The following is a 23,251-nucleotide window of genomic DNA, read 5'->3' on the forward strand; positions in this document are numbered from 1 at the left end:
AACCTGGGCTCTGGAGCTGTGGGCTGGTACGGCAGCTGGGCGACGAGCCCAGGCTCAGACAGCTGGGGTGGGAATCTTTTAAGGATGAACAGGATGGGTAAGGAGCTTGCTGTTGCCATGGAAACCAGCTCTAGTTAGATGAGACATGGGCCCAATGGGTAACTGTAAAGAGAATACCACCCACTACTGGGCTTCACTGTGGGCGTCCGGCAGACACCTCCAGAACCCGCTGTTCTGGCCAGCTTAGGGATGCTCTCCATCTCTGCCTGCCTCCTAGAGACACCCCAGTCTGGCCATGTGAGTGGGAACGTAGGCCAGTCCCTGAGGGGTCTGGAGAGATAGATGCTTTGAAACCAGAAAAACCTTTGGCATAGCTCCTGCTTCCCCCTGCACAGAACCAGGATGTAGGAACTGTGGCTAGGACTAGGGTCCCGGGCTAAGGCTAGGATGGGGTGTCCAAGGCAGAAGAATAAAGTGGCAGGAGCCATGAATGCCAAATATGTAGTTTCCTCTCTGCTTCCAGCTGTCACCCTAGCTGGCTAGGTGGCCTTTGACAAGCTGTCCTTATCCCCGAGAAGTTTTCTGTCAATCACACTGATCCTGTTCTTAGATTTAGAACTGGACATTTTTGGTCTCATCAGCCTTGTGTCTCAGCCCTCTGACCGACCCCACCCCTGCACAGAGTCCCCTCAAAGCACCAGGTCTGTCACATCTCAGGCTGATGCTGGGGCAGCCCCTTCCTGCTGGTCTTTGCAGAGCTCAGGGCATCTGTACTCACACAGGGAGGCTCCAGAGCTCACAGCTACCCTGTACTGCCTGTAGAGATAGACCCAATAAATGGCCTGTTGGGATCACACTTCCATTTCCAATAGGTGCTATTTTAACTGGGCCTTTCCTTGGGACAGGCATGAAGGTAAAAGCAATTTGCAGCACAGGCTTTTGGCTCTGGCACTGAGCACACACTTTGCAATTTCAATTTTTCTGTACTTGCTCTTCTCCCCGCCCTGGCCCTATGGCTCACTCACCCTCAGCATTTCCCCAAGTAGTGGCCTCCTGCCCACCCTACAAAGAGCAGCAGGGAACACGGGCTGTAGTCCAGGAGGAAGAAAAAACAACCCAAAAAATTCTGCAAGGGGGGGGGCCACAAATAGGAAAGAGAAGGGAGGGGTGTGGTGCCATCTCCTCTGGACTCCCTCAAAAAGGCAACAACTGGAAAAGAGGACTTCAAGGTTCTCTAGTAAGAAAGTGAGGGGCTGGAGAGATGGCTCAATGGTTAAGGTCACCTCTGCTCTTCTAGAGGACCAGAGTTAGGTTCCCAGCAGTCACCCTGAGTGACCATCTATAACTCCAGCATCAGGGAATCTGATGACCCTTTTAGGTTTCTGAAGCTACCTGTACATGAGTGTCACACATACACAGACACCAGACACACAGACATATACACATACAGACACAGAGAGAGACAAATCTTTCCTTTCAGTTTTTAAAAGGAAGATATTTAACCTGTCTTTTGTCTTTGTCCTTATGACACCCTCATAGTATTCTCTCCCTCCCTCTGTCTCCTGTACAGGTGGTTTGTTTGCATGTATGTCTATGTACCACATGTGTGCTTAGTGCCCTCAGAGGCCCTGGGACTGGGGCTGCAACAATTGTGAGACACAATGGGTGCTGGGAATTGAACCTGGGTCCTCTTACCTGCTCTTACCTGCCCAAGCCATCTCTTGAGATCTCTCTAGTCCCTAGTTTCCTCGTCAACATCTGCAGCTTACTTGGTTCACTTAATGCATACCAAGTGCCTGCTGTATGCAGAGGCAATGGGTGGAGGGCACAGACCCGTGAGGTTGCCCTCAGGCGTGCTGCATATGGCATGGCACAGGTCTCTCCACACTCAACTCCAAGCCCAAGTGTCCATTGTGGGATCTTAGGCAATTTCCAGAGTATCCCAGTCCACTCAGCTCTTCCTCTGCTCTGTCCCTCCTCTTAGCTTCCCCTGGCCAAGGCTCAGAGACTCAGCTAGAGCCTTGCCCCAGTGTCCTGGGTGAGTGGAAGTTGGTTCTGCCGCACTCCTACGTATCCTAAGGAAGGTAAGGAAGCTTGTGAACTGTATCACTGTAAACTACGTATGTACGTGGGCGTGATTCAGGGAGTTGTGGCCTGCCATAGTCTCCAAAGACAGCTGTCCCCGTGTTGATCCAGTGCCATCTGTTCTTCCTAATGAGAAAGGTGTGGCCGGGGGCTTGACTGTCATAGTTGGGCAAGGATGTCAGAATGATGTCCTGCAAATCCTACGGCCTGTTCTTGAAAGGGCCGGATCCTTTCTGGCTCTTGCCCTTGGGGATGCCCATCCTTGGATCCCGGCCCATGCTGAGCGGCAGCCCTGGCCACATGGAGAAGCCGGTGTTGGGTGGACAGCTCCAGCCCAGGGCTCAGCAAGCACCACTCAGGTGCTGAGCATTCTGAGGAGCCTTTCCCTGGAACCCTGGGATCTTCCAGCTGAGGCTCCAGGTGTCACGGAACAGTGACATGCTATGCTAACGGTGTCTCGTTCCAAATCCTGATGCTTAGGGACTGAGGTGCAACACTGAGTGCATGTGACAACACACACAAGGCTGTCGTAGTTTCATCCCTCTTGTGCTCTGACGTCAAGCCCTGCAGCTGGCCCCCAGTGGGTGCTTTTAGTACTTATGGGCTGAATGGTTGAAGTCTAGCAAATAGGATTAATCTTGACCTAGGGGACAAAGCTCTGAGTATGTCATGAGGATGTTTGCAAAGAGTGTGGATGGTACCAGTCCTGAAAGAAGATTGAGTGAAAGGGAGAAAGTGAGTTGTTCATCACAGCTCATCTGCTTCATGACTGCCAGCATCGTGTGATCAGCCACTTCCCCCGCTCCCGCCCCCTGCTGACACGCCTTCCCCACCAAGAGTTACTAGGAGCTGAAACAAACTTTCTTTCCAGAAGTGGCTTTGTCAAGTATCCTGATGCAACAAGAAGAAAAGTGACTCAAAGCACAGATGGTGACTCCAGTCTGGCACTTCTGTCCTGGCTCATCTTTCCTTCATTCTCTCTCCAGACAGAGTTCTACCGCTCACAGGGAACCCAGGGCAGCCCAAGCCTGCCTCAGTGACATTACTGAGGGGTGTGGGTTTTTTTGTTTGTTTCTGTTTTTTGTTTTTTGTTTTTTTGAGACAGGGTTTCTCTGTGTAGCCTTGACTGTCCTGGACTCACTTTGTAGACCAGGCTGGCCTCGAACTCACGGTGATCCGCCTGCCTCTGCCTCCCAAGTGCTGGGATTAAAGGTGTGCGCCACCACCGCCCGGCTCTGACATCACTGAGTCTTAAAGCAACCAACCCCACAAGCCTTCCCAGACTCAGAAGTTCCTCCTGCTGCAGCTGTTTGGGTTGGGATTTCCAGTATCGACCCCCTGGGTCATTCTCAGATTCACATGCCTCAACATTTAAGGAAGATTATTATTCTTGTTGTCACATGTGCACACGCGGGCACATCAGAGCATGTGAATCAGAGGACAACTTTGTGGATTGGTTTTCTCCTCCTACCTTTATGGGTTTGAGCCTTTATGGGTCGCCAGGCTAGGACGGCAAGCACATCACCTACTGAGCCATCTTTCACTTCCAATGACTGTGCTCCTCAACGCAGGCAGGCATGTGAGCCGTCCTTGGGAAGTGTTACTACCCTACTATCCAGACAGGAAACAGATTCAACAGATGAAACCTAAGTTTGAGGCTGCTAAAGAGGGCTAAAGTTAGGAATCAAAGCTACGATTGCCACCCCATCTCTACCATGACGCTATGTAGCATCTCAAAAAAAAAAAAAAATCATGTCCAAGGTCAATAGTGGTCAGGATCCTCAAAGGAGAGCAAAGCCTGGCCACACCTGACACGAGACCAACAGTTTTTCTATTAGGTCTCACCAGTATCAACGTCATGACCACGAGCCGTGAGAAAGTCTCATGGTACTTCTATACCTGAAGGTAGTGTGAGCCTCTACCATCTCTCCATGTCTCAGACCAACTGGTGATGTCACTAGGTTGGAGATGGGGGGGGGAGAGGGTGCTAGGTGACTGGGTGCTCTTGAGGAGATTTGTAGGACCCTAGTACTCTCCTTCCTGAGTATGAGTTAGGCCCTTGACAGCTTTCTGGGTTCCAGAATGACAAGTTGCCTCCATCTACATTTACTTCCAGCCTTTGTCTCCTTCCTCAGCTTCCCTCCCTACCCTTTGCTCAGTCTGCTCCCCCCCCCCACTACTCCCCTCCCCTGCCCCAAACCCACCCTGCAGAACACAAACCCATTCCTCCTATCGGCTAGGTCCCTACTCAAGTCTCCAGCCTACTGCAGCACCCCTTCCAGGGAGCCACTTTGTCCCTCTGGATCTATGACCTCCGCCTCACGTGCCTGGCATCCAATTGCTGCCCCATGATACCTAGTTATCAAACTGGCCTCTTTTCTTTCTTTGAGAGGGTTCTCTCTGGGCAGCCCAGGCTGATCTGGAATTCACTGATGGTCCATCTGCCTCTGCCTCCCAGTTGCTGAGATTCCAGGTGTGGTTTCCCATTGACCGCTTAACCTGATTTCAGAAACTTGAGAGGACCTGCGGAGGAGATGGCTTCGCTCCTACAGGGATACCGATACCCTGCCTCTCACCTGTGTTTGGACACAGAAAACTACTCAAAAGAAGTGGCGGGGGCAGGGGTCCAGGGTGTGAGCACCTGTTGTCACATTAGGAATGAGAGGGATCAATTTCCTCCTGTACAGCCCACGTCTGTGCCGCTGATGAGCTAACATGCATTTGGCTCTGCCTCAAGTTTCTCGGCCTCTGAAGGGCAACCAGCTCTTTATGGGCTCCAGGCAGCTGTGAGTCATGTGGTGACAGCCTGGTGATGGGTGTCAACCCTCCCAGCAGCTGTTTCACTGCCTCCTACAGCCAAAGGATAGTTAGAGCTTATTAACACCACAGGTCACCCTGTCCCTCTCAGCCTCTTTGGCTCTTCCTCTCCTCCAAAACCCAGTTATTGCCTGTCACCTCCCCATCTCTGGAAAAGCCCTTCCTGCTCCATGCACCCACTGAGATGGCTATTCAGAACCTCGGTCCCTCAGTTGTGGGGGACTCTGTGTTGCCTTGTCCTCTGGCTGTTTTGGATGAACAGGGGTAATCTCTGGAGCTAAACAGGATTAACAGCATACCCACCTGCAAGGCACTGGGAGCTTTTCCATTGGAGTCCTTGGGAAGGTCTGAAAAAATTCAGGTTCTGCCCCATACCAGGGAGCTCAGAACTTCTTGGGGCTGACCCCTAAACCCAGACTTTAAAAACCCTCCAGGAAGTGGCCAAGACTGAGAAACACCACTTAAAGTAGCCCTAGCTGCTCTGTAGTAGAGTTGTCACTAGTGGCTGGTGGCTGGGACTCTTAAGACACTGCCACTGGAATGGCTGAGCCAGACTCAGACAACTGGCCTCTCCTGTGGCCAGTCACCATTTGGGTACCCTGAATTGGTCATCACTGTCTGCCACTATTTACTAGTGACTGGGAAGGTTGCTCCTGCAGACCTTTCTTCTTTAAGAACCCAAAGGCAGTCATTTCCTGAATTCTCTCCAGCCTGGCTGGCACATGTTTTCATCATGTGGCCCATGTCTTTCCCCTTTTAACTTTTCCACCACTGCTGTTGAGGCCCTATGAGCATGTGGACCATAATAAAAATCACCATGAACTTTTAAATGTTATTTATTTATTTATTGGCTTCTGGGTGTGGCTACAGGAGCTTTGCTGAGCATTGAGCTGCAGGTCTATTGGCGACATGGGCTTGGCTGGGCTGAGGGACCTCCCACAGGCCACTGACACGATAGCTTGTGACCATGTGACTGCCCACAATGTGTCAGTCAGTGGGGACCACTACCAGCCCTTCCTGCTGGGGAGCATCTAGTCTTGAAATGGCATTCTGGTCTACAACTGAGGCCATACCTGCACATTATAGTTATATGTGTAATGCAGAGTCCACTCTGCATCCACATGGATAAACTAGTCAAAGGAAACTGCCTTCACACGCTATCTCTAAAGGCTCCCAGGGGAGCAGGGTGTAGAGCGCTAACTGCTGGAGCATGTGGGTGAGTCGGGGGGTACGCTGCAATACAGGTTCTGCCACACTGGAGGGGGCCAGGCCCAGCCAGACCCCCAAATCTCTCCCCATCCTGTTTCCTCCCCTCCTGTGTGCTGTATCATGTGAAAGCGGGGAGAGGAGGAATGATGCTCTGAGAAATGTGATCCACGCCTATTTGTAGCATGTCAAGAGCTAAGCGAAGAGCCGGGCGGTGGTGGCGCACGCCTTTAATCCCAGCACTTGGGAGGCAGAGGCAGGCGGATCGCTGTAAATTCAAGCCCAGCCTGGTCTACAAAGTTAGTCCAGGACAGCCAAGGCTACACAGAGAAACCTTGTCTCGAAAAACCAAAAAAAGAAAAAGAAAAAAAAAAAGCGCTAAGCGAAGGACTGGAGAGGATGGAGTCCTGGAGACTGCTGGGGTTTCCTTGGTCATCTTTTGTCAGACTCCTAGAGTTCTAAAGCAGCCCAAAGCCATTGCTCTGCAGAGAAACATGCACCTAAAGGGAACCAGACCCATCTAGTTTAAAACATCAAGAGCCTCTGAGAGGACCAGGCATGAGTGGAGGTTTGTCACCACCTAGTGGCAAGGTGAGGGTATGGTCCACATTGCACATTGAAACATTCCTGCAGCCTAGTGTGACATCTCTGCTAGATGCTTGCAGGCTGCCTTGTTGCCTGCCTTCAGAGGATGCAAGAGGCAGGTTGGTAGAGTTGGGACCATAACCATGTAAAGGGCCTGTTTTTTAGGATCCCAGGACGGTCTTGTGAGAGAACAGGTGAGGTTAATCCACTAGAAGAACGACCACCTCGTGAGGGAGCTTGATTGTTGCTAGCTGAAAAGATCCCATGAACAGACTCTGGGAGGAGATATATAAATGAGCCCAGAACTGGAGGCGGGGCTTTTTGGAGACTTGGGATAGTTTTGGCTGTTCATCGCTGCACTTTGAGACGCTCCTAGAGATAACCGCTCGAGGGAAGGCTTCGGGGCTCTGGCTCCTGCTGAGGTTCTGGTTACTGTAGGTTCCAGCAGAAGAAATCCTGTGGATTATGCCAGGAGAATTGTTCCTTGGAACTGATACCCTTACGGTTTTGATATTGTGTCCATTAATCCCCATTTCCTATTGTTTTGGTTAGTCGGGTTATAAGTGACATATGCTGTCACTAAATTGTTAATAAAATATATTGGTTAAGAAAATTGGGCATACACAGCTTATTTGGAAAGCCATTAAGATTTAGTCCATAGTCTGCATAGCAGGCCTAGGAAGACGAGCAGTGAAGAACGGTTTGCCCAACCTACACAAAAGGCTATGGGGAAGCAGGCACAAGTGTCTGGTGATGGCAAGAGGACACATGATACCGCGTCCTACTCAGGCAGCAACCTGCTTCTCTGAGGCTGCAAATTACAAGAGGGACTCCCAGAGTCTGTCCACAGGGCTTTATGACCGGTGTTTTGAGTTTTCTTCTGACATGTTCCTGCTTTTATCTGTTTGTGGTCCTAACTTTGTATTCCAGTTTCACCTATTGCCTTTTATGTGTGTGCCTTGGACCTTGGTAAGTCAGAAGAGGGCATAGGATCCCCCTGGAACTGTAGTTAAGATGGCTGTGAGCCACCATGTGGGTGCTGGGACTCAAACCCAGGTCCTCTGGGAGAGTAGCCAGTGCTCTTAACTGCTGAGCCATCACCCCAGGCCCTTTTAACTTTTTAAAAAAAATTTTTTATTATGTGCCCCTGTGGTGTTGAAGGTGGAATACAGTGCAGTGTGAATGCTAGGCTAGTGACAATCCTGGTCCCTGGTTGTTTCTGAGAGGGAGGCTATTCCGAGACTTCTTTTGGGACTTGCCAGGACTTGCTCTTTATGCATAGATGCTGAGCTGGCTCCAGATTCTTTCCAATGCTATGGTCTTTAAGAGGACACAACTGTCTAGGAGGTAGCAGCTCCAACACACAAGTAGCAGGATTAGCTGGGAACCTTAAGAACTGCTCCTTCTGAGCCAGAAGGTCAGGAGATGTCCCATGAGCCTACACTTTCACGTTCTCCAGCTGCTTCTGGGGGAGCCCCCCAGCCCATGCTCTGACACAGTGTGTATGAACACTTCTAGCCCAGAAACAAAGGAGTAGTCATGACAAAGATGCCAAGTGATTTTTTGAAGTTTTCTAAATAAACCTCAACTTTATTCAGCTAACATGTTCTGAAAACAAGGGGTGTAAATATAATTTGCCAATCAAAGCTATTTAAATTCAACAGGGCAAGCTGGCTTTCAAGAAAGTGTGAAGCGAACCTGTAAAATCTAGTTTACTTGGTCCTTGAACTTAGGCTTTCCTTAAAGTGGCCATAGCTGGAATATACATCTATTTAATATATCCTGCTGGTGCCTTACCTGCTTCAAGTCAGATCATATTGCACCAAGGTGCACACACCATCTGCTAGGCCAGAGCTTCCGGCAAGCTCCACTAAGAATTCAGCCCCTCTTCCACTAGAGGGCACACCACTCACGCTTGGGCCCCTTCCCTCTGCTGGAGACTGCAAGGACAGCAGTACCCAATCAGGTCCCCAGTGATCTCACAAGGCACTGAGTGGAAATGCGAGGGTGAGGCAGCTAGTTCCATGCCCCTCACTGAGTCCAAGATCCTCTGGCTACTGTTTCCTACCCCGGCCAGTAAAGACGCCCACCCCACCCCCCCACCACAAGTTTTATTCCAAAGTAGGGAGACCTGGCTGTGATGGTGGAACATCAAGCTCATCAAAGCCAAGGATTGCTGCAAAGGCAGAACGCCATTATATACCACAGAACACTGTCCCAACAGTCAGTGAAGGGCAGGGGGCTGCCGCTGCCCACATGTTGAGTCCAATCGGCTCAGGTGCAGCCTGCACGTCTTCTAAAGCATGTTCTCTGGTGCAATCTTCAGGTGCCAGAGGGCACAGCAGTCAGGTCTGTGCAGTCTAAACTCTACTTTATGGCCAGCCGAGAGGTCATGCCAATCTGCCTCCAGAGTGAGATCTAGGTCTGAGGATGGGAAGCCTCCTCTCTTCTCTAGGGCCGTCATTTTCACGCTCAGGATTGTCAGCTCTTCCTAGAGGGGTCACACATCCCTCCTTCCTGCCATCTAGGGCCCATTCAGCCTAAAGAGGAAGGAGCAGTAGACACTGCATCTGACCTGCCACAACCAGTACCCAGGAAACTCAGGTTAAGGAAGTTCCCCTAAGGGATGCCACAGATGTACCCAAGAGACCGATACTGCTACTCAGTAGGAGAGGTGACAGTCACGGTGAAGAGGGAAACAGCTCAGAGGACAACTTAAGCAAGCATAGGAAGTAGGTAGGGCAATCAAAGGTAGGATGATTAATACTGACCGGGTTTCCAGGTCTGAGAAATTCTGGGTGTCCGTTTGTCCTACCAGGGGGCTACTAAACTTAGAATTGTTTGGGTGGGCAGGGTCTGTGACTGATGAACAGAAGAGCTCACTAGCTGGGCGTGGTGGTGCACGCCTATAATCCCAGCACTTGGGAGGCAGAGGCAGGTGGATCACTGTGAGTTCGAGGCCAGCTTGGTCTACAAAATGGGCCCAGGACAGCCAAGGCTACACAGAGAAACCATGTCTCGAAAAACAAAAACAACAACAAGAACAACAAAAACAACAAAAAAAGAAGAGCTCACTAGCTTGTCCTGCTATTTTCAGATTTCAGAGAGTAATCACAAGAAGAGTGCTCAGGACACTTGGACTTTCAAACGAATCCTGCAATACACCAGGTACTGATACAGCCTTAACCATGGCTCGGCAAAGTGAAAGGAACAGGTCCCCTGAAACAGTCTCACAGAAACACACTTACCAGGGATATCCCCAGGGTAGCCACCAGGCCTGGGGAGGAGGGAGGCTCGGCAGAGTGGTACAATACTAATATATGTCAAGGGAGAGATAGTCAAAGGATCTGAGAGGGCAGAACTAGGTGAATCTGTAACTGACAAATCACCATTTGCTCATGGCTACTTTCAAAGGGGCAAAGGCTACCCATCAAAGCCTGGAGTGGGGGGGCGCCAGTGGCAAGATGTCTCTAAGCTGTAGGAGCCAATTGCTGTACAACTGGAAAAACACTGGTGACTCAGACTTCAGTGTCCAGACTGGACACTCCCTGGGAGCACTGCTGGCCTCACTTCAGGAAGGACAAACACCCAGCAAATGAGGCATGGAAACACTTCTACGTTATCAGCAACAGCACGGCTGTCTCTGCTTCCCTGGAGCAGCTGCTTTCAGGGAAGGGTGCCGGGGTTTACAGTTAGTCACCTACATGTCATGTTTTCTTCGAGGCTGGGGCTGGGTAGCGGCTAGAAGCAAGGATGTGAGCACTGATCTATCCCAGAAGGCCCAAGGAAAGACCTCTTTCCTCATCTTCTCACTGGTGCTCCAGCCCACCCATCAGGAGCCACAAAGGCTGGGCGATGACAAGGAGTGAACAGTGTAGACAGTCCTGCGTGCAGGCTTTCCAGGGCAAGCACCAGCTGTGAGGACAAACTATAAATCCCACCCATCTCTCCCCAGACCCTGCCAGGGAACAGGGTCTTGCCCCACTTCTAAGCACCACACATCTTGGTGACTCCAGCTCCCACTCCCCAGATGTCACAGAAAACAAAGCAGGTTTGATACCAAGCCACAATTAGTCCTGGGGGAAGGGTGTCTTCACAGTTAAGGCATACATTTCAAAAGGTGGCCTCCCAGCCCACTTCTTGCTTGCACATGCAGTGGGAAGGCTGTCAGTGCTGGGTACAGCTGGCTCATGTCAGGTACTGGACCACAAGGAACATGACTGCGCAGGTGAGCAGCATCCCACCGATCATGAAGTACTTGTCCTGGAAGGCCCGCTTCTCAATTAGCCTCATCACTGTGTTGGACAAGCCAAGCATGTTGGCAATGTCAAGGATCTTTTTCTGAGTCCCCTGGGAAATGAGAAGAGAAAAAAAAAAAAAAATCAAAGATCAACCTCATTGCCAAGGGTGACTAAAGGTCACCACAAGGCAGGGCTTTACTAACAGACACTGTCTTCTTGGTCATGTCCACAGAAGAAAGCAACATTCACCAGAAATAGACTCATTCTGCCATGGCCAACTAGTGTTTGGTCAAAGGGAAAGAAGCCTTTTCTACAAACGGTGCTGGAACTGGCTACATAGCATATATATGCAGCATACACATACATACGTACAGTTCACATATGAGCAAAAACATAAGCCTTGATTCACATTACATACAGAACCTGGGGCCGGGAGGTGGCTCGTGGGTAAGAGTGCTTGCTGAACAGGCACAAGGACCTGAGTCTGGATCCCCAGAATCCATGTAAAGTGCCAGGTGTGGTTACATCTGCAACCCCAGTGGTGAGATAGGAAGCTTGCTGGGCCTTGCTGGCCACTAGTCTACCTCCAGATTCAGTGAGAGGCACTGTCAGAGAGTGATGGAGGACACAAGCAAGCAAGCAAGCAAGCAAGCGCGCGTGCGCGCGCACACACACACACACACACACACACACACACACACACACACACACGGTATAGATGCACATGGCTCAGCAATAAAAGGAACTAAATTAGCATATGTAACCAAACATGTCCTAACATAAATGAACCTTAAAACAGAGTTCTCAAGGAAAGCCACCCACAACAGTATGAATGCAGTCACATGCAGTTCAGTAACCAGTACACCAAACAGGACTTTATCAACTTTTAAACTACTTTTTCATACCTAAGTCAATGAATGACAATTGTATTGCACAGGTATCCCAACAGACATAGTCGCTCTACTAATCACAGATAAACTACATACAAGCGTCTTTTCTGGAGCTCATTAAAATTTTAGAGGCAAAATTGCTCAAATGGGAACAAATAAGCTCAGAAAACTGAGGCGGGGGAGGGAACAGATATGTAAGAGCCGGAAAGATTAGTTACATCAACTGCTGCACTTATCTTTTAATATTAGTTTGCTTGTTTTCAAGGTAGGGTCTCCCTAAGTAGTTCAGGCTGGTCTGGAACTCACCCTCCCCAGCGCTAGGATTCTCGGCATATGCTACCACATCCAGCCTTTCCTACCCTATGAATATACAAGTGCGTACCATGTGCGTCCGAGTTAAAATTAAAACTCTTGCAATGCTAAATGGAGAGCTTCTGCAGACTAGGCTACTACTGTGGGTGGGAGAGCCTGTGGCAGAGGTATAAGACGAGCAGAGGGCAGACTCCACGCAGATAGACTACTCAAGTCTTGCTAGGCTCAGAGGCTGGCCTGCCTGTAGATCATTCATACTTTAGTGGGTTCTATTTTGTTCCTTATTTGCTTGTTCCATTATTTTGTAATTAAGGCAAAGGGTTCAATTAGCTTCAGCATGCTGAGCCACACTTCAAAGTGTCTTACTCAAACATTTTACTCTTCTGAAAATACAATTTTTAAAAATATTTGTTTATGTGTATGTGTGTGCACCACGCGCATGCAGGAGCCTGGAGAGGTTAGAGGAGACACTGGATACCCTGGAACTGGAGTTACAGACGGTCAGCTGCATTGTGGGTAGCAGGGATCAAATACGGGTCCCCAGAAGAGCAGCTTTTATCTGCTCAGAGATCTGCACTACACACCATTATTTTTAAGATGAACCTTAAAGCAGCTGATCCTGGGACCAAGGACTAGTATATGAGTTGCTGGGCAGCGGTGGGCAGGAGCAGCTAGTAGGTCTTCTCCAGGAAGGCTTACAGCCTGAGGCACTGCTGGCACACCAGCTCAAAGTAGCAGTTGCCATAATAGAGATCTTCAACACTGAGCAGGTCTGCAGATCACCGCTCCCAAGCAGCTCCATTTTAGCTTTGCAGTTTTTAATGTCTCAGGCTGCTTTCATTTATATACAATATCTAATCAAATGTGCCAAAGTCTTATTTGCTGTATCAGCTGTGCTAGTGCCATGATTTCTTAGGCAGCTGACAGCCCTTGGGTCTGGGACCAGGTGGAAGCAGTGCTGCTGTCAATGCCCAGTTCCCTGAAACGTTCCATCACTAGCAGTGTTCTGAAAACTTCTGCAGTGGGTGATAGACAAGCACTACACAGACACACATCTTAGCCATCTTCCCGTGGACACTCCTAGAATATTTTATATTCTTAACAGCTATGTGAAAACTGTCCTCGGCTCCCTAGCTCCAGCAATCCTTCATGATGCCCCGCCTGCTTTGTAGAGCAGAATCTTTAGGGCTTCTACTGCATATGTGAGCTAGGGTTGCTAATTACAAGGGGATCTGAAGTGGAAAAAGAAACAAAGACAGAAGTTCAGTCAAGGCTAGGCATGGCGGTACACACGTTCAACCCTAGCAGTACAGCCAAGGCTAGGCATGGCGGTACACACATTCAATCCTAGCAGTTCAGCCAAGGCTAGGCATGGCGGTACACACATTCAATCCTAGCAGTTCAGCCAAGGCTAGGCACGGCGGTACACACGTTCAATCCTAGCAGTTCAGAGGCACAAGCAAAGATCACAGAAGATCTCTGTGAGTTCCAAGGCTACCAGGGATACACAGAGAGACTCATGTCTCAAAATAAAGGAAGGAAGGAAGGAAATGAACAGATATCATAATGACATAAAGCCCCTTTTATAAATGCTGACACCCACCACAGTCAACTGCCTAAACCACTCGGTCTGCTCCTTCCTGTTGTTAATTTTTAAGTGTATATTCAGTTTCTTATGAAGTAATAAAACTAAGGACAGGGTCAAGACACACGGCACCCACTGTGCTTAGCTGATCTAGCCTTCAGCCTCACACTCATTTTCTAAAAGGAACATCCATTAATAAGCTACTGAGAGAAGATGCCAGGTGAAGGAGATGCAAAGCAACATGGATGTAATATGAATAAATTAATAAAATAATTTTTAAAAAAAGAATTCAGAGCCCAGGATCTACCCAGGGCTCTTCCAAAATTATCTGCAATTGACCATTAACTTCAAAAGGTACCTGTTACCAAGGGTAAAATCAAAGTGGTTATGCCAGCTCTTTCATGCTCCCCTGTTCCTCTCAAATGGTTTAGGAAGAAAATTCCAGGGCCCAGGGTAGAAGAGATCAAGAGACAAGACAGGCAGAAGGGGGGATACAGAGAAAAGTGAGTCAGAAACCATCAAGTTTAAGACCCACCACATGGACAGGCTTTCTGGCAGGCCACCTCCACTGACGGTGCACACGGTGGACTCACTGACACCAGGCTTCAGAAGGAAGCTGGCCCCCATCAATAACCCCAACCACACTAGCTCTGCATTAGTGCTACATGGATGCAGTTTACAACTGACTCTTCCTGGGCTGCAGAAAAGAGGGCAATTCTCTACAAAGAAGGCAGGCTGGCCAGCTGGTATCTGTGCAGACTGTTTCAGTGGCTGAACATGGAGCACCCTCTTAGGCCATTGGAAATGCTGTAACTGTCAGCAGGAAGGAAGCATCAACAGGCCTCTCTACTCTTCTCCCTGGTAAAGATGGTGGAAGCCACCCAGAGACACACTGGAGGCCTATAGAGTAGACAGCTCAACGTGTTCCAATAAACACCAGGATAACAGTCACACTTCCAAGTGACTACTTCTCACAGCGCTGTGGCTGGCACTGCTTTATTCCAGGGGTCATACCCTGACAACAAACAGAGCCCACACCCCCAAGCCATCGGGGCTGATACAGGAAAAGTCTGGGGCTGAAACATGATGACTGACAGCCATCTGTGTAATGTTTCTGTAGGCCACTCCTAGGGGTCAGGGTCTCAGCAGTGTCAACAGGGTGGGCTTCTTGGAATACCTGGGGCTACAACAAGGAGATGCATGGGATCGTCTTCTAGAAACTCCCTACTGCACACATGGGCAGTCTGAAGACACTACTTCTGTGAAAAGTACAAAATCAAGCCTCCATCATAATAAACTCCACAGCCAGAATCCCCAAGAAAACTACATTAGCAGGTGCCATGCCTTCATCCCCAGGAGAGCAGATCTAAAGAAGAATTTCTCAGTCTGCCATTGGTCCCATTTATGGCAATCTCAATTTCATTCGAGGTTAGTAAAAGGGCAAAACCCTAGCTATCAAGAAATGCCACAGCTGGGCAGTGGTGGTGCACGCCTTTAATCCCAGCACTCGGGAGGCAGAGGCAGGTGAATCGCTGTGAGATCAAGGCCAGCCTGGTCTACAAAGTTAATCCAGGACAGTCAAGGCTACACAGAGAAACCTTGTCTCAAAAAACCAAAAAAAAAGAAGGAAAAAAAAAAAAAAGAAGAAGAAATGCCACTAGGATTCTAGGATTCGTGACAAGCACTGGCAAACCTGCAAGCCCAAGGGCTTGGGCTTACTGTCACATCATGAGCTGGGGACACAAACAAAATAAACACAGATGCTAAACTCCAGGACAAGGCCAAAATAAGAGGCCTTCTCTCTATTCTCCAGCAGGGACCCCACCTTCAAGGTCAGTCTCTGGGCCCTCAGTCCCTCCAGAATACTGTGCCCGCCTCCAATGAGGTCATCCATGCCGTGGTGAATGTTCTGGAGGGAGGAGTTAAACTGCAGTGATTCATCCATGGGTATGGCGGTGTCAGAGTCCTGTGAAAGAAAGGCAGGCACTTGATTAACTTTCCTGGCCGCCATCTTACTACTCTGCCTCTTGGCCAATCAAGGTCAAGCCAGAAGAGCCAGGAGCAATGCATGAATCAGAGTCCAACAGGAAAGAAAAGGCAAAGCAGAGTGTTTGTATGGGGGGTGAGGGAGCCTGCTTACACAGCAGCAGAGGAGGTGTCAGACCCATCATGCGCCAAGTGTGTTCTGCCACAGTGCTGACTTCTGCATCTGTCACATTTCCCCACTGCGGAAGCTTTGAGAGCTCATTCATTTCTTTAGATTTTCTCCAGCTCCTCCTAGAGATAGCTGTTCAAACGTTCCTTTGCACGGCTTTTCGCTCGTGTGCGAGCACATGTTTGCTTCTGTTCTTTAGCTACTTTATCTATAGCTTATCCCTCCGATTAGATCAAAGGGGCAGCGCTTTCTACTGAGGGCTTAAGGGTGGTCAGGATGGGAACACACTGCTGACAAGGCGGGAGGGAACGGGAAGGGGAGAAGGAAGAAGACCACAGACTGAGTACAGGCCATCTGACATGCCGGGGAGCTAAGTGCCTCAGACTTCAGGACTTTGCAGACTTTGGGATGGATCCACCTACTGAGCAGTCCTCTGATTCTGGACTTTCAGACTGAAGATGGCCTATCAGTGCAGACCAAGTCCTACTTCCCTGGCCCACTTCCCTGCACTCGCTCAGCTGCTGGGAGTTACTTCTGCTCTCCCTGTTTTGCAGGTGAAGAAGGAGAAGCCCAGAGAGATGGAGTAACTTATCCAGCTGGGCGGCTCCCAGGACTGACTGCACACTGCAGACACAAACGCTGAGCAATCCTGGCAGCTCTGAGCTCACACTGACTGGACTGGGGAGAGGACCAAATCGTCACCAGCTCTGAGTGTTCTCCTTCCTGCCACCTGACTGCCACAACCTCCCGCCACAGGCAGTGCCCATCTACCACAGAAACCCGATGCCCACTGGCAGATGATTAAACCACTTGTTCGGCTGCTCAAGTTCAGAACCAGCCTTCAGGTAGCACTTTGAAATCTCCCGGCTAACATGGGAGCTCCTCAAAGGGAGAAGCCATGTTTAGTAATTTTCTCCAATGTTTTACTTGGTACTTTGGTGTTGACTAGTGTTTAAGAGAATCAACGCTTCCTCTTATCTGACAAGTACTTACTGAATGATTTTACACACAAACCTGCCTTGCCTTCACATCTGAAAAGGGACCAGTGGAAGGCTGTTCCTCTTAGGCTAGGCAAAGTGACTAGAAGGCAGTGTCATTTGGCAAGTCAATGTTTATGAGTGGCTGGTGAATGTGGTGCCACATCAGGCTGGCTATCAACGAAATCATCCTGAGAGGTTGTCTCTAGGCAAAAAATGCCTAGAGTGTGGCGTACTGTGTAGTATGTTTATTTAGTATCTTACAGCACGCTACATTTCTGAATTGTAAATCACCAGGTTGCCTGCCCACCTGCTTTGGAAAAACAAAACTGTGAAACTGCGTCCTAGGCACTTGGAGGACTGCCCTGCAGCAGGGGGATGGAGCAATGGTTTAACCTCCTGCCAGCGGGGATCGGGGTTTCTGTGGTAGAAGGGCACTGCCTGTGGCGGGAGGTTGTGCAGGTCACACAGCAGGAAGGAGAACACTCACAGCTGGTAATGAGTTGGTCCACTCCCAGGCCCAGTCTGTGTGAGATCAGAGCCACCAACATCACTCAGGGTTTCTGGGTGCAGTGTGGTTACACATGTGCAAAGCCAGACAGTCTACTGGTAGGTTATAAAGTGACAACATACAAAGTTTAGTAGAACATACTTCATAGGACCCTGAAAAGAGCCACAACACTGCACTTGCGGAAAGTGCCCATACTGAGGCTGAGGGCAGGGGCGGGGCTCCTAAGAAAGCAAACATGCATACCAACAGGCTATTCCAAAAGACATAGCGAAGATGTCTGGAGTCAAGCAATCCATCTAACGCTGAACACCTGTTAACAAATCCCTCCAGACTGCCATTCAGACCAGGGGCACACACAGTTTAATGCATCTGAGGCTGGAACCACACACACCCTCAGCACAATGGCAAGTGCCTGGAGGCAGCTTTCAGATGCTGTCGTCTCTACAGATGGGTTAAGTTCTAATCATCTGTCTCTATCTGATCACAAAAACATCCCGACTAGGCGAACCTCCACCTCTGCAGTGGACCAGCTGAACCAGGTAATTTTCGTCTCTGCCCACTCCTTCAACTTAACTGCTTCCTCTTCGGGTTTTTGTGTTGGAGAGGAATTCCACATCTAGGCATGGTCTTACTGGCAATGACAAAGTCCCCTGTCATTTCCACTTGGTCTCCTCCTCCTGAGTCGGCTTCAGGCACCCCACTAAGAGGTGATGTCTGGTGACCTCCATTCAGTCTTGACACCTGACAGGTGCCTGCCGACCCCCAGTGTCTGGCTTACGTTAGTGGTGAAGGCGCGAGACAGGAGCTCCTCTCGCTGTCGCTCCTGCTGCTCCTTGGCATAGCGACGGTGCTGAAAGTTCCTGAGGGCAGTCTGCAGGTGCTGGACATCATACTTTAGCTGGTCAACACGGCTGCAATTAATGGAGACAGAAATTAAACTCCAGGAACTGAGGCTGGCACACTTTAAGGCAGCCCAACTTATACACTGGGGAGAAGAGCTTGCCTCACCTCTCCCCACAGTGCCCGCCCACCCGTGCTTAAACTGATGAGCGAAGATGTCTGGAGTCAAGCCGCAGCTTGAGGTTAAAGTGGGTAGAATCAAACCCGATTCCAGCAGCTTTGCTTAAGTGTGTGCTGGTCTCTAACTCTTCAGGGAACAGGTGACAGGAAGCAGGCTTGATGACCCCTTCCTGACCTCCCTCGGATTAGACCGCACTCCTGGAAGAAGCCCAAGGCAGCTGGGAGGTAGAACAGCAATGAAGTTTCATGAAACTTTGGGAGTAGAGGTTGGAGTGGTGGTGAGGGTAGTTTCCTCTGAATTCCATGGTGGAGTATCAAGCGTTCGATCAGTACTTCATTATAAACAGACTGATTGAAGCGATTAGGAGTACAAGTGCTTTTCAGCCCAACAGAAGCCAGTGGGAACCAAACAACATAGCCAGATTCCCCAGCGGCACTCAGTTTTCAGTGACCAGGGGTCTGGTTGGAAAATGCGTATTTTCAAAATGTTCTCAAAGAAACAAGGGTCATAATCACTCCCAAAGAAATAAGGAACCATGGTCACAGGCTTCTGAGTCACAAACCTCATACTTTTTAATATGGAGGGGGTATTACTTAGATAGGACTGTGTCTTTTAGGGAGACTTTTCATTTCTTTAGCATGTACCAAGGTTTACAGAATGTTCTTTAGCTTCCAATGGGGGAAAGGCCTGCCTTAGTGGGCCTGCAGTATCAGAGCCATGGCAGGGGTCAACACTCACAGTTTGGCATTCTGCCTTTTATTAGGGGGCTCCTTGCTCGACAAAATCTCCAGACGCTCCAGATGGCTGAATATCTGGTCTATGCTTGCTTGGATTTCATTTTCTACTACTGTACAAAATAGAGAGAGAAAAAAGAATGACTGCTGGAAAAGAGATAATGAAATTAATTTAAATCAAGAGTGATAAGTTGGGCTGGAGAGATGGCTCAGAGGTTAAGAGCACTGGCTGCTCTTCCAAAGGTCCTGAGTTCAATTCTCAGCAACCACATGGTGGCTCACAACCATCTGTACCCTCTTCTGGCCTGCAGGTGTTAACTAAGTAAGTCTTTGAGAGAAAAAGAGGGGGGAAGAGGGAGAGGGGTTGTGCTGGGCAGTGGTGGCACACGCCTTTAGTCCTAGCAGAGAAACCCTGTCTCAACCACCCTACCTCCAAAAAAGTAAAAGTGATATAGCAAACATTTTTTCCCAAAACACAAACTATAACCTATGTATTTCAAAAGGAGCACAAGCCAAGCATGGTGGCACAAACCTTTAATCCCAGTACTCCAGAGGCACAGGCAGGTGGATCTCTAAGAGTTCAAGGTCAGCCTGGTCTACAAAGTGAGTTCTAGGACAGCCAGGGTTGTTATACAGGGAAATCCTGTCTTTTTTTTTTTTTTCAAGACAGGGTTTCTCTGTGTAGCCTTGGCTGTCCTAGACTTGCTTTGTAGACCAGGCTGGCCTCGAACTCACAGCAATCCACCTGCCTCTGCCTCCCAAGTGCTGGGATTAAAGGCATGCGCCACCACGTCCAGTGGAAATCCTGTCTTTAAAAACCAAAACAACAAAAATAAAAGGGAGGACAATGTACACAAAATTAATCAATTAAAGGAATACTGTGTTTCAAAGCATGTGTATCCTTATATGCACACAGACAGACACAGATACATACAAGTGTTAGCCGCCTTATTTTTAAAGTAGAAGGCATGTCTGTAGACATAAACTTTAGAAAATAAAATGAGCATTTAAAGGTTGCCTATATACTGTTAAGCTAAATTTTCTGTTATAGGTGTATTTGAGTTGGTCTCAGATATGGATTATAACCCCCTAGTAAAAAGGTTGGCGGCCGAACTCCTTATGGTAATGAGGCTAAAAGAAAAATAAAAGGCATAAAGGAAAAGGAAGATTAGTATGGAAACACCCAGAGGCTTTCTGAAAGAATAGGAAGGCTGAGATGTGTTGGAGACCTCAAAATAGACCACATATCAATAGGAAAGACCCAGGAAAGAACCCACAGAAGTAGAAAGTGTGATATTCATTCTGCTTATCCCTTTGATAAAGCTGTCAAAATGGCCTCTTTCCATTTCTAATCAGGCAACAGTGAGATTGTTGGGAAGGCAAACAAAGGCCAATGGGCAGAAACTGAACTACACAAAGCACCAGCCCAGGCGGCTGCCGTCCTCACCACAAAATGACAACCCTGCACCACCCTCTTCCTAGGCCCTCGGACCTGCAGCACGCACAGACAGTTTAGAGCACCGCAGGGTGCAGAACTAAGGGGAGAAGCACGCTCAGAAGCCATGGAAAAAAGAGGAAGCAAAACCAGGCCTGGCCAGCGCTGGGCAGCGAGGTGACAAGTGACAAGAGCTTCCGTGAGAGGTCTATAGAGCTGGCTCAGAATCGGGCCTGTGCTCAGAGCAGAAACAAAACTCCCAACCACAACCCACATGCTTCTCAAAAGAAACTGTGGTGTGGGAACTAAACTAATTAATATTGCTAGTTGTTTGACTAATCCTACTAAGAAGCCAGAATGCTCAGCTCAGAAGAGATGGCCAGTTCCAGGTCAACATGTCTGAATTTTCAGACTAGGTAATTAGATTAAGACAGATGGAGAGAGAACTTCCATTCCCATAGGGCCATGTCAGGTTGAGTGGAGGGGTAATGGGGGATAAAACTGGTGGGACTCCAAAGGGCACAACCAGGGAAATCTGCGACTTGGCCATAGGGGTTTTCTCTTCATCCTAACAACTCATTCCATGCTGAGTCATTAAGCCTCCCCCCCACCCAACCCCCAGCCCCAGGGCAGAATGCAGTCAGGAAACCCAGCCCATTAGCCCCGTGTCCGTAGGAGAAAGGACTCTGCTCCCCTGGTTAATTACTCACAGTGCACAGACTGCTTGTCTGCCGTCTCCAGGCGTCCCATGTGAGACTGGATCTCGTGGACTTGCCTATCAAAGGAAGAGGGAGGAGATGAGTGTAATCACTAGCACTTCACTCAGGAAAGACAACTTTTCCTAGTGCCATCTTACAACTGATTTAAAATGACAGTGCTGCTGAACTGTAAAATGTGTGTGTGGCGCTTTAGGCCACCCATTTTGGCATCATTTCTAATACCCTAATGCTAATAATAATCCTGCTAGCATTTACTGAGTGCTTGCTGTATCTGAGACACTGCTAAGTCAATAACCCTGAAAGGAAAAGCACTATCACCGCTCTCTTTATAAATAAAAACTGAAACCCAGAAAGGTCATGTAAGTTGCTCAAGGCTACACAGCAGGAGATAACCCTCAACCGGGATCCAGCCAATCCCACTCTCTGTCGGTGACCCAGTGTGCTGAGCCCTGGTCTGTCCACCAAGAGTCAAAGGGCAAGAGAGAGATAATCCTTACCCCCTGAGAAACAATGTAATTAAGAACTGACAAGCCAGATGGACATGAAAAATCCCTGAGAAGATTTACAAGAAACACCCCACATAAGCAGACACAAACAGAAAATTGAAGGAGGAGTTGTGTACAGTGCAGCAATTGGCAAGAGAAGGGCTGGGGCTAAGAAAGTGTGAAGTGTGGAGCTCTGTGGGTGGATGGAGCTGTATTGGCTTTTTTTGAAACAAAAACTCATTTACATAGCTGAGGCTCGCCTTGAACTTGTATCCTCCTGCCTCAGCCCACACGGTGCTGGATTACAGTCCTGCACATAGGATCTGAATGGAATCCTGAGCATCACTTTGCAGAAGGTAGATGAGGGTTAGTGAAGAAAGGCTGGAGGACAATGATGTGCGGAAGGCACATAAAGCATTCACATGGGGTGGAAGCAGGCTGGAGTGCTCGGAGGGCAGTCAGAGAGAGAGCGCGCAGGGGGACTAGGCCATGGGAGGAACACTTAAGGGGACAGCCCTAAAAGATAGGTATCTCCTGCTTTGTAAACATCTTTCCCTGACAATAGGAGGGGGCTGCCATCTCATTTAGAAAGGCAACATGTCCCAGACATCAGGCCCAGAGCACTCTCTGGAGACTTTCCAGGCCAAAGTCACCTTCTGAACCCTTCGTAGTGGTTCTCCATCCCTTGCCAGCTCTCGGAATGCTGCTTATGTTAGCCCCAGTAGCCTCCTGTGCTTACACAGGGGTCTCTGCATAGAGCCTGTGTGAAGGGGGCCTCATCTCCAGGCCTGAAGGGAAAGATCAACATCTTTTTCCACTCTGAACATTATATACCATGACCTCAAATTTTACCAGGGCCAGCCAGGAGCCCCAATCTGGTTCCAGTGTGTCTCTCGTCTTTTCCATGACTTTCTGGTAACTTCTAAGTGTGATCTATAAAACCAGAGAGCCAATCCAGCTGTCTAAGACTTCCTGAATGCTCCAAAGCCAGCCTTGTGATCCCAAGAAGCAACCAGAAATCACGACTAAAGTCTGGGAACTGTCAGCTGCTTCAGGAAGGAAAATGCAGGGTGCTTTGGAAGGGGCAAGGTGGGGTGGGGACAGTGAGGTGCAGAGGCTGATGCAAGCATACAGATGGAGGTAACTGATAGATGGAACACCTGGGTGAGGACAACAGCAGTGGGCTGGTGGGTGGATGGGCAGAAAAATTAAGAGTTTTTATTAGCAGAAGTAGGATACAGGCAGTGAGGTATATTTATAATGGTGATTTAAAGCAAACCAGAAAGCTGTTGTTTGTTTGTTTGTTTGTCCACAGGAACAACAACAACAAAAAGAGAAGCAGCTGAAACAAGGACAACAAAAACAAAACCAACACAATTGTGAACAAGTATATGAAGTTGATTTTCATACCTGCTATTAAGGCTTACCACAGTCTAGGCCTGATGATACAGACCTATCTATTATTCCAGCTGATTTTTTAAAGAGTGTTGGTT

At 48.9% G+C, this 23,251-nt stretch overlaps 1 protein-coding gene across 4 annotated transcripts in view; it reads right to left on the minus strand.

Moving 5' to 3' along the window:
- Positions 1-8,252: 8,252 nt before the first annotated feature.
- Positions 8,253-23,251, minus strand: part of GOSR2 (golgi SNAP receptor complex member 2) — a 221,969-nt gene continuing 206,970 nt past the window's right edge. For 3 of the 4 annotated variants that reach the window (XM_084750077.1, XM_084750076.1, XM_084750079.1), the window contains exons 2-6: positions 21,265-21,329; positions 19,124-19,232; positions 18,143-18,275; positions 15,547-15,687; positions 8,253-11,043 (exon numbers count right to left, since the gene is read on the minus strand). In XM_084750077.1, the coding sequence (XP_084606203.1) occupies positions 10,882-11,043; positions 15,547-15,687; positions 18,143-18,275; positions 19,124-19,232; positions 21,265-21,304 (585 nt within the window). In that variant the 5' untranslated portion in view covers positions 21,305-21,329 and the 3' untranslated portion in view covers positions 8,253-10,881. The remainder of the gene's footprint in view (positions 11,044-15,546; positions 15,688-18,142; positions 18,276-19,123; positions 19,233-21,264; positions 21,330-23,251) is intronic. The other variant, XM_084750078.1, reaches the window with a different exon arrangement.

Source organism: Acomys minous (assembly GCF_964271855.1).
Source record: "Acomys minous genome assembly, chromosome: 12".
Classification (NCBI taxonomy): Eukaryota; Metazoa; Chordata; class Mammalia; order Rodentia; family Muridae; genus Acomys; species Acomys minous.